This window comes from Bos indicus, chromosome 24 (assembly GCF_029378745.1).
Source record: "Bos indicus isolate NIAB-ARS_2022 breed Sahiwal x Tharparkar chromosome 24, NIAB-ARS_B.indTharparkar_mat_pri_1.0, whole genome shotgun sequence".
NCBI classification, from domain to species: Eukaryota; Metazoa; Chordata; class Mammalia; order Artiodactyla; family Bovidae; genus Bos; species Bos indicus.
The window spans coordinates 24,832,086-24,848,588 of NC_091783.1; the positions used below are offsets into that span (position 1 = coordinate 24,832,086).

The 16,503-nt window shown below is 41.0% G+C and overlaps 1 protein-coding gene across 1 annotated transcript in view; it reads left to right on the forward strand.

The window, feature by feature from the left end:
• The window catches only part of KLHL14 (kelch like family member 14), a 113,804-nt gene that overhangs the window by 82,703 nt on the left and 14,598 nt on the right, over positions 1-16,503 (forward strand). The window contains exons 4-5 of the mRNA XM_019986967.2: positions 7,163-7,252; positions 13,714-13,792. Of these exons, the coding sequence (XP_019842526.1) occupies positions 7,163-7,252; positions 13,714-13,792 (169 nt within the window). The remainder of the gene's footprint in view (positions 1-7,162; positions 7,253-13,713; positions 13,793-16,503) is intronic.

Consider the following 16,503-nt stretch of genomic DNA (forward strand, 5'->3'; position numbering starts at 1 on the left):
GTTCACCTACCATGTTGGCAAAGGTACAGATGTTAAAAGGGGTACCATATAATGACATCCATCAACAAGTAAGACACCCATCCTTTGGCTCAGAAATTTCACTTGGAAGAATTAATCCTACAGATAAGCCCTGTGTATGCGTGTTGTGTACCCACATGGACACTCAGCAGAGACCTGCTTGTAATAATAGCGGCAAACTTCACCACGCCCCTACTCTCCAGCCCTCTCACCCCTCTCTCACCCAGCCTCCATCTTCTCTCACCTGGGCCACAGAAGGAGCATCCTGCCTCATCTTCTTCTTTTCCCTCATTCACTCTCACAACATCATAAAAGCCAGAGCAATGTTTTTAAAACATAGATAACGTCCTGCTGCTGCTAAAACCTCTCCAGTGCCTTTCCGTCATGCTAAAAATAAAATCAACACCACTAATCTGGCTTGTAAAGACCCACCTACCCTGCCTCTGCATGCCCCCAATATCTCCCATGCCTCTCTGGCCCTCACCCTTGGCGTATTTAGACATGGAGGCTGTCTCAAGGTTACTCAGGCACGTCCAGCTCATTAATGCTCTGGAATCTCTGACTGAACCCCTTCCCCTTAGATTTCTCACAATGACCCCTTCTCACCCTTCAAAATTCACCTTCCGTGACAGTCTCGAGTGGCCTTCCCTGATGACCCCAGGTCGAGCCACGGCCAGGCACTCACTTTCTAACACTTGGTCCCTTTAGCTTTCCTCTTTACACTGTCCATCCTCACCTGGCTGTGTTCCTGGGCGTTCCATCGTGTATTTGTACAGATTCTTCTGCTCCTGTCAGTGAAGTTTTGGAGAGCAGGGGTACTGTCAGCTTCATTTGTTGCTTTATTATCAGCAACCAGAGAAGTGCCTGCACATAATAAATGTTTAGTAAATATTCGTTGAGTGAGTGAATCAGAAGGGGATGGAACACATCCCAGGACTCCCCTCAGATGGAGCACAGTGTGGCTGTTGAAAAGAAGGGGATGGTAGGCAATCCAGGGGTTATCCTCTGACCAAGGCTGCACCATCGCACAGATTTGGCCTCGGTCTCCCTCCCAGACCTTATCTCAGATCCTCTGTCCTTGGGCTTCTTGGTGTACTTGCTGTACGCCACATTTGTTATTCCTGTCTCTATACCTGCATCCACCCCTGTGGCTGCCTTGCTCACTCTGTCAGGTCTCTGCTCAAAAGTCATCTGCTCAGAAAGAGCCTCTCTGACCACTGTCAAAATTCCTCACTCTCTCCCTTCCTCTCCATGGACCCCGCTTTATTCTTCTTCCTTGTTGTCGTTGTTTAGTCGCTAGGTCGTGTCTGACTCTTTTGCGACCCCATGGACTGTAGCCTGCCAGGCTCCTCTGTCCATGGGATTTCCCAGGCAAGAATACTGGAGTCAGTTGCCATTTCCTCCTCCAAGGGATCTCCCCAACCCAGGGATAGAACCCTCGTCTCCTGCATTTGCAGCGGATTATTTACCATCTGAGCCACCAGGGAAACCCAGTTTTATTCAACACACTTATCTTTTGAAATAGAAGTGCCTGTTTATTTGTGTCCATGTTGGTTACATGCTTTCCCTGACCACAATATTCCTTGATCCTGTTTGTCATGACCTCCCCAACAAGTAGAGCATTGCCTGGCATAGGGTAGCAGCCAAACAGATCTTTGATTGGTGGGGAATGAATAAATGAGTGTATTCTTGAGTGCAAAAAAAGCAAAGTACTGAATAGTATGCCCATAGAATGCTATGCCAATTGTATTAAAGAAAATGACCCATATATATAACTTCTCTGGAAGAAAAATCCAAGAAAACAACAGGGCTGGCCTCTGCAGTAGGGAACTGAAAGGTTGAGAGGGATTTGAGGAAAACTTATTCTTCCTGCAGATCATTAGTTTTTACAAGACTGTACTTTTACAAAACATGGCCAATAATTACTTTTTCCAAAAATTATGTCATATTTGACGGTTTTTCAAGTTTATGTATTTGAGGCCAAAAGGAAATCAAAGCGCTCATAAATGTTACTTGAAATGATAAACATTCAATAAGCACACCTTCAGTCATCCTATAAACTTGGCATAGCCCTATGCAGTCTTTTGTTTGGATGTTCATGCAAATCTGTGGTTGCAAAGGATACCTACTGTTCAAAGAGGCATATGTTCCTTAGATATAAAATATGAGAGAAAACCGAGATGTGGATCTCTAGCAGATTAAGATCTTCATAAAGGCAACAAGATCCCTGTGCATTTTATATGCCAGGAAAAGGGCCTCTGGGCCCACGGTACTTTGAATCTGCTTGCAAGGTTGAAATATGCCCTTTTTGTTCAAAAGATAAAAACCCTCTGCCAATAGACTCTCCCCATCCTTGCCTGGCTGATTCGGTCAGTGTTTTTCTGGCTCCATCAAAAATATGTATCTTACTTTCAGAAAATCCACTCTTTGAATATGTGGATTTATAGGGAAAAAATATAAAGGAGTGTCAACTTGCTTTAATTAAGGATCCTTTTAAATAAGAAAAGAATAAATATTTAAAATACGATTCGATACCAAAAAATTATACAGAACTTTCAGGAACACCATCATTGAACACACAGGTACTCGGTAATTACTTGCTGGTTGGATGAACATACCTATTGAAAATCAGTAGAGTGAAATGGATGAGAGCGTGGGTTGGGATCCAGATAGCCCTGTGTTGGGATTCTATCTCTGCCATTCATTAGCTGAGTCTGACCTTCAACAAGTGACTTAACCTCTCAAGGCCTCAGTATTTCTTACAGAAATAAAGTGAATCACTAATGCGACCCTTGTAGTTAGCTGTATTAAATGAAAGCTATAGGCAAATAAAATATATATTTTATCATGTCTTATATTTTATCATGTATTATAATATGTGTTATTTCCTTCATGTAATTTCTGCCTGAATAAGAGCCAGTAATAACAAAACACAAGTTTTGCTATGTTTTCAGAAATATAATATAGGTAACTATACACAAATATTGGCTTCCCCAGAGGCTTAGTGGTAAAGAATCTGCTTGTCAATGCAGGAGATGTGGGTTCAATCCTTGGATTGGGAAAATCCCTGGAGGAGGAAATAGCAACCCACTCCAGTAATCTTGCCAGAAAAATCCTGTGGACAGAGGAGTCTGGTGGGCTACAGTCCATGGGGCTGCAGAGTTGGACATGACTGAGCACAAACACACACATATATATAAATATAATTATATATACATATACGTATAGAGAACCCGCACAATGCCTGGCACGTCGCAAAGTTTGGTTAATGGTGGTTCCTGCTGTGAAAAGTAACACGAAATACGCTTGAGAGTTTGACTTTCATCTTCATATCCACAAAGACCAATTCTGTGAATAACATCCCAGGACATTTCATTGCACTGCACAGAAAAGGGTAAAAGAATTTGTGTTACTGAGATTTTTATGGCTTTAAAATTATGAGAAAACAATTAGCAGGTATGTAAGTGAATTGTGGCAAGGATTCAACTTGTAACAATGACTAACATCTATTCAGTGTGTGCTGAGCAGTCATTCTTCAGAGTAAATAGTCTGACTTAATATCCTCTCCAAGTTTATTTTATAGAATCACCTGCTTCCTACTTTCTTAATTAAAAAATATTAAATGCAAATGGTTTATGAAATTTCCCAGACTAGAATAGAATAGCAAGGGTTTGGAGTGAGAAAACAAAAATGATACAAACTGCTTCACATTTAGAGACTGAATGAACCCCTCAGATGACCAGAGGTTTCTTCTTGTTCAGTTTTCTGGCTGTTTTTCTCCTTCCTTATAGCATTTTGAGTTTGTTTAATGAAGTTGAGACTTCTCACAAAGGGCCTTATAAACACGTGTTATTAGATTTTAAATCTGATTTGAAAGTGCCTCTCTCTTACTCCCTGTGAGTAAAGTGACCTTTTTAAATGGAGGGAAGTGGGTTTAGATGACAGTAATGATAAATGCGGTCATGTTCACTCAATAAAATAAGGCCCAGTGCATTTGAGGATAAATCAGTGAAATGTACAGCCCCACCTGTCTGTCTCCATCATTCATTTCCACTGTCACTTTCACAGTGGCTGATGGATCACAGTCGCTGTAAAATTAGACAGCCTTTAATCTCATTTCATCCTGATTAGCTTCTCTTTACCCTTTCCCTCTAACTCACTGACTGACACGCTAAAAACTCACACCGGGCTGTATATGAACAGGGAGTACAAACTTCTCTTATGATACTTGCTTGGCAGGGTGAGGCCAGTGTCCACCCCTAGAGAAATGTGGAAGGAAGTGGGCACGTCTTTCTTGTTATTTAAGATAATCAATAATTGCCGTACCCGGTGTCATTTTAAACAGATGTTTTGTCTTGCTCACTGCTTTCTTTATTTTGCTTTCCTTCGGGCTTAATCAGAAGTCAAAGCAATGAGATCTTCTGCAAAACTCAAACACTGATTTCATGGCAACATTTTTCTAATAGATTTGGAGTTTTACATTGATAATCATCTCAAAGGATTTTCTGTGTGTATGTATAGTTTCTTGATTCACAACAATAATTCAGGAATGAAGATGCTGAAAGAGCCAAGAAATATAGCATGCAAGGTTTTAAAACAAGAGTAAAAAACTGGGTAGATAAATGAGAATATCTTCAAGTAGCCTTTATATGAGCATTTCAAAGACCTTGTCTTCCCTTATTTTGAAGGATTCAATAGTTTAGTGCAATAATTTCATTTGTTTGCACAAAGCTTAACAATAGGGGTAATCAAATGAGAAAGAGGCTTAAGAATAAATCACGTATTATTTCCTTCACTTAATTTCTGCCTGAATGGGAGCAAGTAAATGACAAGAACAAAACACAACTAGTGTTCTATTTTCAGAGTCTGTGCTTTATTATTAATATAAAGCTGGACTTCCAGTTAAAAAGAAGATAATACAATTTTTATTATTGATAAAATGTGGGCATTGAATTGACCAAAACTGTAAAATAAATATTGTTGTAAGTAAGTTGGTTATAGTCAGTTCTTTTTTTTTTTTCCCTTGGCTGCTCAGGGTCTTAGTTGCAACATGAGAGCATACAGGATCTAGTTCCCTAACCAGAGATCAAACCCAGATCCCCGGCATTGGGAGTTCGGAGTCTTAATCACTGGACCACCAGGGAGTTCCCAGTGGCCTCTGTTCTTACACTTATGTTTCATATGAATAGATGCATCCAGGTAAAACAAGCTGTGCTGAGTGTACCCTGACCAGATGACATTATGATAAACCAGAGTAGTACCAGGTCATTCACAATACACACGGTATACATAAGATATGAGTAGCATAGTTTTGTGCTTGGTATTTTGGAACCAGCAGCATGATGAAAACAATGATGAATTAATTTAAGAAAAGAAAAAAAGGTGTTCAATGCATAACCAGTCACCCAATTTTAGTTGCTCCACAAACTCAACATATACTTTGCCCCGATGGACTCTGAGGAGTGGAGCCTGCAGGAGCTGTGTGGTTTAAAGTGTTTTCCAATGAGATAACTGAAGGCTGAGGGACAGAAGGACATTCCCTAGATAACTCCCTAAATCATTTGACTTAACTCATGGGCCATGAAAATCCAGGGCACACCCAATTTTTACTCAATCCCAGAAATCCAGGATTTCCATGCCAATGCCATCTCCCTTGTGGCTATTAGTTCAGAAACAGTGAATATTCACAGTAAAAGTGAATAACTAATACAAACAATGAAAAACTCCTAAAATCCTTTAATAAGAGGCTTAAGCTATCTGATTTGCTCTTTCTGGAGCTGTGTTATAAGGATTCAAAGCTCTGCCAGTTTCTCCTTATTTTTGTATACATATCTTAGCCAGCATAAGTACATTCTAAGACAAATAGAAGATATTAAAAACAAAGTGAAATGAGAGATATGTATCATCTCAGATAAACTGGGTTATAAGATAGGCTCGTTCTCTCTCTGTCTCCCTATCTCTCTCCCTCCGTCTCTCTCTCTCTCTGTCTTCCTATCTTTCTCCCACCACTGGCAAAAGAGTACAGAGTACGAGCTGGCCCTGACTCATATTGATTTCCCACTGCACTGGTTTCTTAAGTGCTCTGTTGATCCGTGTCAAGCAATAAGTTCCCTGGCTGAACATGCATATCACCTCCCCATTTGTCCTCACCTAGATTTAAGGTGCCCATATGATGAGCTGAACAAGGACATCATTTTTCCTACTGGTGTCACTGGGCCCAAACCACACTGCCCGTGGTGTGACAGCTAATGCCATGCACGTTTACAGTCACCATGTGATATAATAATAGCAGAGACGAACACAGCACTGCACACACGGGCTAACAGGGGTGTCCCATTCTGGTCCTGTGTGTCTCCCCAACGAACACGTGCATGAGAACAGATCCAGGGCAACCTGGATTTTCTGAATCATATTCCCCCTTTTCACAGGCACTGCATTCGGGGCAGAGCAGGGCAAGACGAGGGGAATGGATATTTGTGACATTCCTGACAGTTTTTATCTTTGTTCCAGAAGAGCTGTTAAGCAGATAGATAGAAAATGTGTGATTGTGCTGCTAATGACATTGTACAGGAAATTAAGCGTATACATTTGGAGAAGGCATTAAATCAGCAGGACCTTAATTTAAAAACTTAAAACTGTATGGAAATTCAGCTTGCTCATTGCTGTGGAATAGAAAACAGCCAAGCACCCTGAGTCTGTTTATGGAAAGATTGCCAGCAAGCCAAGTTTGGGCAGAGCAGCTTAATGGCTCCGAGTGGATGCTGGGGGATTTCTTCCGAGACGGAACCCCCAGCCCTGACCGTTGGGGAGTGTCATTCATGGTTTTAGACTGCGATCCCCATCAGCAGGCAGGTGAGGAGAACTTAAGAATCGAAAGCAGCCCGACACGTTGTTCTTGATTGATCTGCGGAATAATATTATGTAAAATTCATCCAAAGGGGTGGGGTTGGCAGTTGCTGGAAACACACTGCTGAGCCCTGTGGACTGGGGGGTGCCCCGCTCTGCTGTCTGTGTGCTCTTCTCCCTTCTGACTTAGTCTCATGTTTTGTGCATTTTGGTGAAAGCACATAACTCATGATCCAGGGTACCAAGTCCTAAGATGAAAATTTTCATATGTCCTTTTTTTTTCCTTTCTCAATTCTAGTCATGCCCTACAACAGTGCCCATCACTGCGTCGTGGAGGTGGAAAACTTCCTGTTTGTGTTGGGCGGAGAGGACCAATGGAACCCTAATGGTAACTATTGAACCACTTAGTAGTAGATGCTCAACAAGTATGTGATGAGAGGTGCTGGTGGCAATCCATCTTGTAATTACCGTGGAAAACATATTTCTGTGCAGCAGGGACAAATGAAGTAGTCGGTGATGGGGGCTGACGATTGGAGGGAGGGTCAACCGTTGAGCTGACAGAGGACGGTACGCAGCAGTGCGTTCACTCATGGACTGTCTGGGGATTTGGCTTCGCCGTGACGCCCAGCCCCATCTCCTTATCCATCCCCTGAGGAATGCCCCCAGCATAAGCCCAGACTCCCTGGAGGCAGGTAGCAAGTGGCAGCTATGAAGAATGCTCACCACCTTCTCCACCAATTTTCTCCCGTTTTATCAGGATAATAACACACAGTTTCAATAAGTAAACATCATCTGCCGTCGTGCTGAAGATAACCTTAGCTGAAGTTCCTCTGCAGCCTTTATTACTTAAAGCCTATTCGGGCTACAGCATCTTTTGCAAGGGCTTCGTCCACAGATTATCCACCATCTTCCCTGTTGATGCAATTACTCTGTAATTGTGTCAAAGAGAAAAACTAAACATTTGAATACCCTTCCCAAACCCAACATGGGCAGAACACTGCACCTTGCTGCGCCTTGCAGAACACGCAAAAGTATCAAGATATTTTTGGAAACCTTGCACGTAAAGGAGGGGTTGCATTGTAGCCTTCTCTGTAACAGAGATCATTATGACTGAGAAACCATAAAACAGCTTGCAGGTACACATTTTTACTTTAAAACCCCAGAACAGCCAGCTGAAATTACATATACTGCATATATTTTATGGTGAATGTTCTCTTTTAGCATCTGCACCAAGGCAAATTATAGAAAATTGTTACATCTGTTCATTCTAGAAAATCTTAAAGGAAAACAGCCCAGGCTACCCTCCAAGAATATTTCTTTGAAGAGAAAGGGACAGTCTTTCCCAAGATCTGCCTTGTTGGCTCATATCTTTCAGTGTTAGAAAGACAGTTTCTGGGCTTTGGGGAGAAACAGATTTGGATCAGGAACAAAAAATGTTATTTATTATGTCTTTTCTAACTTCTCTTTGCAATGACGGATTCCATATGTTACCAAAAACAAACAAACAAACAAAAAAGCCCTGGTAGATATATAATCCACGATGAACTCTCCTGTTTAACCTCTTCTTCCCTGGAAGTGATTTGAACAGAGTGGAACTTTTGTAAGAGAAAAGAGTGCACAGCAGGCAGGTTTATCTAAGAAAGAACGTGCAGAATTGTTTTTTGAAAGCCAGATGAAAATTAACACATGACAAGGGAAGGCTGGGGGGTCTTGTTCCTAATGACGTTAGTGATAGACTGCTTTGTAATACTCTAATATAAATGCCTATATTCTGTCATGCCCCAACTTACAGAGAACCAGTTTACATTTGTCACTTACCAATATTAACTCCCCCAGAAAAACTGCCCATGGGAGATTTCCTTTCCTTTCTTCTTCCTTCCCCTCTACCACTGGCTAAAAACTGCCACTCCTTGCCCCCACTTTATCACTCAAGAGATAGACAACAATCATGTCTGGTGACTGGACCTCTTAAGAAAAAAAGAGAGAGAAATGGAAGAGTTACAAGAAAATGGAAAAGATGAGAAGAAACTAAAGAAGTGAAGAGTAATCCAGAATTCCATTGCCTGTGGCCACCCCCTCAGGCGTCTAAGTAGGGTCAATGAAAGGCACAGGAGGAAATAACTGTCTTCATTTTATCTCACTCTCCTCACTCTACCTCACTCATTCCTTCTGAGATTTATTATCCCCTCTGCACATCCTTTGCCAACTTCAGAACATCTTTCTTCTTTTTATCTCCTCATCCTTCATCCTAGCCTCTTTTCCATACCACCGACTTTGCCTCTGAAAGCTCTTTCTTCGGTTCCCATCAACATCACACGAGTGGTTAGCTCAGCCTTTTCTCTGAGTGACGGTCACTACCATTTACCACTAATAAGCAAAGCCGATTGCTGATTTCTACCACCAGTGCTCAGCGTGTGCAGGTCCTACGCCCCATTACTGAAAGGAGGCACATGTCTTCCTCCAAATGGAAATTCTAAACCAAGCATCACAGAGAAACATTCTTATTCGTGGTGGGTGTATTCTACATTCCTCTTAAAAACATTCATCTTTGGATATATTTGGGAATTAATCTTGGAACATGACTATCAAGAATGACTTTTTCTACAGGGAAATGATTGTAAATTCTACAAAAACTTGATTACAAACCAACTCTAGACATAATCCTTCCTTGATTTGGAGCCTCCCTTTGTGAAATCCAAGTCTTTGGAGTCATACTTACTTCTGGCACTCTTAGATCTTTCTGTAATCCCCAACTCTTTCTGTAATCCCCAAATAAAACTTGATTTGACACCCAACCAGGCGATCCAAACCCTGCCATGCAATCCTTGGAACTCATGATTGCACATCAACAATATCCCTATAATCCTTAAACTCTCCCCAAACGTCCCTTCAGCTTCTTTTCTAATCAAAGTCTGACTGTTCTCTGGGAGGACTATTAGTCCAGCCACTCTGTCCAATGAGGACTGTGTTCGGTCCCCCACCTTTGCTCTTATGCTCCATATTATTGGAGGCAGGTAGCTTTTCTATTTCTCTATTCACTCTCACATGCTTTAAACTCACCACTTTAAAGGGTGTCTTCAGATTTTACTTCCTGCTGCCCTTGTATGTAGCAGCTCCCCAGTATTATTACGGAGATGCCACCTCCTTCACATTTTCATTGTCCATCATCCCTTCATGTCCATGCGTGCTAAGTCACTTCAGCCATGTCCAATTCTTTGTGACCCCATGGACTGTAGCCCACCAGGCTCCTCTGTCCATGGAATTCTCCAGGCAAGAATACTGGAGTGGGTAGCCATTCCCTTCTCCAGGGGATCTTCCCGACCTAGGGATCAAACCCAGGTCTCCTGCATGGCAGGCAGATTTTTTACCATCTGAGCCACCAGGGAAGTTCCTCATGTCCATACTTCCCTCCTCACTGAGCTTATAGTCTATCGCCCACCCTTATAGTCACATTAGTGCACAAACCTGAAGCCCTTGTGTCCATCTCTCCTATTATTCTTGCCTGGTAAAGCCCTGGTCCTGGTTCAGCCCAACTCTTTCCATCTCTCTCCTGCCCTTGAGCAACTAAATGGAGACATAGAAAATCATACAGCCATGCTAGCTACTAGCCAACACTACTAAATTTCCCTGGTCAATACACTCTTCCACCCTCTGGGTTAATTATTTGACACCTTCTCTTTCCTCGGATACTTCTTTCTCCAAAATCTCCTTCCTCACTCTCAGCTGATAGCCTTGCTTCATAGTCCAATGAGAATAGAAGCAATCAAACAGTAAAATCTTCATCTTGCTACTACCAAATCCATTGCTACCCAGATATTTTTTTTTAAAGATTTTTGGATGTGATCTATCTTAAAAGTCTGTATTGGATTCGTTACAATACTGCTTCTGTTTTATGTTTTGGTTCTTTGACCTCGAGTCATGTGGGGTCCCAGCTCCCCGACCAGGGATTGACCCACCACCCCCTGCATGCAAAGACGAATCTTGACCATGGGACCACCAGAGAAGTCCCACTACCCATATATTTTAGGTAAATATATCCCTCTTATTGGGCTTCCCTGGTAGCTCAGATGGTAAAAGAATCAGCCTGCAATGTGGAAGACCTGGGTTCGATCCCTGGGTTGGGAAGAGTCCCTGGAGAAGGAAATGGCAACCCACTCCAGTCTTCTTGCTTGGATAACACCATGGACAGAGGAGCCTGGTGTCCATGAAGTGGCAAAGAGTCGGACACGACTTAGCACAGCAGCAGCCATCCCTCCTATTATTATTTCTGCTCCAACCTGAAGTCTACTCCTCATTCCCTTTTGCCTCCTCAAGTACTTTGGAGTACTTCTGAATTTAAAAACATGACCAACAACCAAATAAAAATTTCTCTTGATGCTGCATCTTCCAGCTATCATCTTCATCTTTTTATGCCAAAAGCCCTAAAAGCTTTGCCTGTCCTCTTGCCTCTGCTTTCTTATATCTTAGCCTCTCCTGAGGAGTCCCCCCTTAGGCTTTCATCCCCTCCTGTCCACTGTGTAAACAAGGCTTGTCATGGTCACTGCCAAGTTTCCAAATCCCATGGTCAGTTCTCCATTCCTCACTCCTCTATCTGACATGGCTTCCAAACTCCCACCACACTTTCCTTCCTACTTCTGACAGTTCCTTTCTTTTGCTGATTTTTCTTCTCCCCCAGAGTTCATTTCCAGGACTCTTTATCTTCCATTTCCATACCCTCTCACTAAAGATTTTCATCCTGTTCTATGATTTCAAACAATAACTCAGTCTCAGTTAGCCAGTGGCCTATGAGCCACTTTCACTTTGAGATCCCATAGGATTCTGCAGATTAAGTCCAAAACAAAATTCATGGCTTCCCTCCCTAACCCTCAACTATTCCTGCCTGGTCTTCCCCACCTCAGCAAACTGCATGACATTCCAACCAGTTGTTGTTATTGTTGTTTTAGTTGCTAAGTCACGTCCAGCTCTTTTGCAAACCCATGGGCTACAGCCCGCCAGGCTCTTCTGTCCATGGGATTTCCCAGGCAAGAATAGTGGAGTTGGTTGCCATTTCCTTCCCCAGGGGATAGTCCCAGATCAGTGATCAAACCTATGTCTCCTACACTGGCAGGCAGATTCTTTACCACTGAGCCACCAGAGAAACCCCTCTGACCAGATACTATGGCTAAAATTCTGACAGTCATCTTTAATTATTCACCTTTTCTTACACCAATGCTCAGTCTATCAGAAAATTGTATTGGCTGTGCCCAAACAGTAGATGCCAATATGGCCATATCTTGCCTCCACCTTCATTCAAGCCAGCTCTTGCCTTGATTGTTGTGATGGCACCCACTTCCAGAGCAGCCCTTCTGCAGTCTTTCTGTTACACAGCAGCCAGAGTGGTCACGGTAAGAGAGAAGTGAGGCCACGTTCCTCGTTGGCTCAAAACCTTCCAGTGACTTCCTAATGTTCTTAGAAGAAAAGACAAAAATCAGCATCAGTCCACAAGGCACACTGTGTCCAGACCTTCATATACTTCTGACTTCTGTCCAAGTAGCCCCTGCAGTCTTGCTGGTTTTGAACCCATGGCCAGCCCAGGGAGAGGTTATGCTCACTTTGCCTACTGTCTGAGACTCTAATTCTGCAGATATTTGCATGACTTTCAGAGTGTATCTGTGAACAGGTGCCCATAGTACTGAAACTGAGTTTCCCTTTATCGATCCCCCCTTCATTTTTCTTTATAACATTCATCTTCACTTGATGAATTTACAAGTTTGTATTTATTTCCTTGTAAGTACTGGAACTTTGTCTTTTTTGTTTACCAATATAGTCCCAGACCTAGAATAGGTAAGACACATAGTGGGTATTCAGTGTGTATTTGTGCAATTAATAATTGTGTGGTGTATTCATGCCTGTGTGAGTGCATGTACACACACACGCACACACACACTCCTATCTGTTTATTCCTGCAGTGAATTTTAGTACCTATATTTCAAGGGTTAGTTCCACATATATTAACAAAAAACAGACTTTTAGAGTTAAGACCTCAGGTATTTTAGATGATTATCATCTCAAATGGTACAAAGAAAATGTAACACACTCTTTGCTTGTATTTCTTGCTTTGGTGTCAATCTGTATGTACAATAGGGTTCATTTTGACACATTGGAGACATTACTATGCTTCTTAGGCTCAACAGAGGAAATAACCTGGTTATTAAATAACCAGCTCTGAGGTCTCATGTTTCACATTTCAGCAAACCTACCTGCTACAGCAACTGTGTGCTCCCCAAATGCAAAAGCAGAACTTAGTTGACACACATAGGCTACAACTGATTTCGTATGCAAACTCTTATTGTAGTGAGAGCTATCATTTCCATGGAGACAGAGTGGTCTCTACCACTGCTAGAATTCTTAAATTTGATTTAAAAAAAATCAAAAATACTTTAACCAGAGATATCACTCAATGTAGTCTCTGGAACTGATTATGATTAGATAATAACTTCATGTTTTTAAAACGCAAATACAGAAACACAGAAATTTTACCCTAACTTTGGGATAAAACTAGTTTGATAAACATATCTGCTTTTATTATTATGGTTGACTTATGTTTATTATTACTTTCACTTCACTATTTTTATACTAACTCATCCCCCCAAAAAAAAGTAGAGGAGAAAAGAAGAAAAAGGAGAAAAATATTTAAAGTGGCACATAGATTTTTGTTCTGACTCCTCATTCTCATACCATGTTAGATAGTCCCCCTAACTTTCATCTGTTTGTTAAACCAGAGAACAGGGGCATCTTATAAAACACTATTCAATGTGCAAAACAACAAAGGAATCTTAAGTTTTAAGTGTCTCAAATATATCTTTACAGGAAAACACAGTACGAATTTTGTCAGCCGATACGACCCCCGATTTAATAGCTGGATACAACTTCCGCCCATGCAAGAACGGTAAGTGTTTATCTCTTGTGTCTGAAACATTTGTGGCCGCTTGACCTCAAGGAAGGATACTGAATGATTTCCCATGATAAGGTATTCTAAGCAAAGCCAATGAATGACACTGGAGGCAAAATACAAAACTGGCCTGGCCAACTGTGATTAACTGCCTCATTAACTCGATGGAGAAAAATAATAGGTCAAGTATTTGTTCCAATGTAGGAAGAAAGAATTTATATAACTTGTCTTCCTTGGTTTTTTTTTTTTCACATTAAAGTTTACTTTTTTATTGAAGTATCGTTGCTGTGTAATATTATATAAGTGTACAATATAAAAAAATCACAATTTTTAAAGGTTACACTCCATTTGTAGTTTTAAAATATTGGCTATGTTCCCTGTGTTGTATAATAGATCTTTGTAACTTATTTTATACTTAATAATTTGTACTTCTTAATACCCTATCCCTATCTTGCCGCTCCCCACTTCCCTCTGCTAATTGGTAACCACTGGTTTGTTCTCTGTATCTGTGAGTCTGCTGCTTTTTTGTTATATCCACTAGTCTGTTGCATTTTTTGGATTCCACATGTACGTGATATCATATGGCATTTATCTTTGTCTGACTTATTCACTTAGCATAATGCCTATCCATGGCTTGTCTTCCTTTTCCATGTTGCACTAGTTTTTTTGACAAGCAGAGCTACAATTTCATGGCTATTCCACTCTTCACAGTTGTAATTTATTCAAATCTTATCACTGAAATATAGAACACCATTCTCACAATGTATGTATTTTGATGCAGATATTTCCATATTAAAGTTTCCAAGTCTCACTACCTCGAATTCCTTATGTCTACTTCCTCAAACATCTCCCCATCAGACGTTTAAAAATAGGTGATTTGCTACCTAATGAAAAGTCAGTTTTGCAAGGTGTCTTCTCATTTCTAATGTATGCAGTGTTTATCTCACCAAAGTTTTCTAACATCGAAGGACAATAAGGCAACTGTGTTTGTACACATTCAGTTCTCCTGACTATTACTTAGGCAGGAGGCCATGTCGTAATATATACATGCAAATTCACATACTAAATCTTGAACACTTGGTTCTTTTCGAATAATGTCTCAACATCCTCATGAGCAAATTCTCTGATATAATAGTAACAATAAGCTGCAACATATTTTCTCTTCTCAATTGAACCAAGAAATAATTTTTGTTCTTATTCCTTCATAACCTTAACATCCCCTTTTTTAAACATTCAATCAGATTACACTGTTGTTCTGTCACTAAGTCATGTTCAACTCTTTGCAACCCCATGGGCTGGAGCACACCGGTTCTTCTGTCTTTCACTATCTCCACTGTCTTGGAATTTTCTCAAATTCATGCCCATTGAGTCGATGATGCTATCTAACCATCTTATCCACTGCCACCCACTTCTCCTTTTGCCTTCAGTCTTCCCAGAATCAGAGTTTTTTTCAGTGAGTCAGCTCTTCGCATCAGGTGGGCAAAGTATTGGAGTTTCGCTTTAGCATCAGTGCTTCCAATGAATATTCAAGACTGATTTCCTTTAGGATGGACTGGCTTGATCTCCTTGCAGTCCAAGGGACTCTCAGGAGTCTTCTCCAGCACCACAGATTACACTGAGATCAAGTTAAATCCTTAATCATGAATTCCAAGTTAAAAAAATTCAAATCATACCATTCACTCAAAAAGGTACATTACTGCCAAAAGAGAGTAAGAATTTCTGCTGTAAACTTAGTATCTAACGTCCCATTCCATATAAGGATATTGAAACTCTCTTTCAAGGGACTAAACATTATACACTGAAAACGACATTTTAGTCATTTTCAAGGCACAATATAGTCTAAGGACCACAGAGAGGACTGTCTAATTCAAAGGTACCTCAAGGGATTATTCTGGCTCAGTTAATATCTTGACAAATTTCTCAATCCTCCTGTTGTGTATACATGTATATATAAAAGCTTCCTAAGAGAAGAGCTTCTTTCCTGGAGAAAGCTTCTTTCTCCAACATACCTTATTTCTCTCCTTTTGGGGTTATTTTCTGGTTGCTGTTATTGTTAGCTGTATCATTTTAACCTTTGATCTAAACTATTCCAAAAGTTTTATTTAAAAAAAATTAAATATACATCAAAACATGTTTGAGATGTCAGCTTCTCATCACCATGGTCTCCTTTGCTGGGGGCTGTTCACCACAATAATTAACCTTCATGCCTTGGGTTTGGGAGGCATAACTCACGTCGCGGTCAATTATCTCACTGTAGAGCCCCTAAGGATGAGAAGTATTGCTGCAAAACCTAATTAGTAATTTTTTTAAATGTGTATTGTTTACTTGATATTCTATAATGACTTCCTCGGAGGCACTATAGCCTATCAGGGCAGGGTCCTACTTAGACAATTTTTAGCAGCTCATTGACCTGATAAAAAGACCTGCCATGGTCTGTCGGCGCCCGGCAGCCACCGTTGACAGGATGGACTGTTTAACGTTTCTTTCCAAGTCATTATGGTATATCATGTCAGGTCCCTAGTAAAAGAAGTTTTTTTTTAGATTTCGAACAATCAACTCGATAGACCAAATAAAGAGCTCCTTCCCGAGCTGAATGGGAAAAGGCAGACCTCACAAATGCCCAGTCAATCTTCTAGCTCCATATCTCCTATTGGTTGGTTGACCTGGGCAGCAATCCATAACTTAAAATGAAATTCTTCTGTCATTGC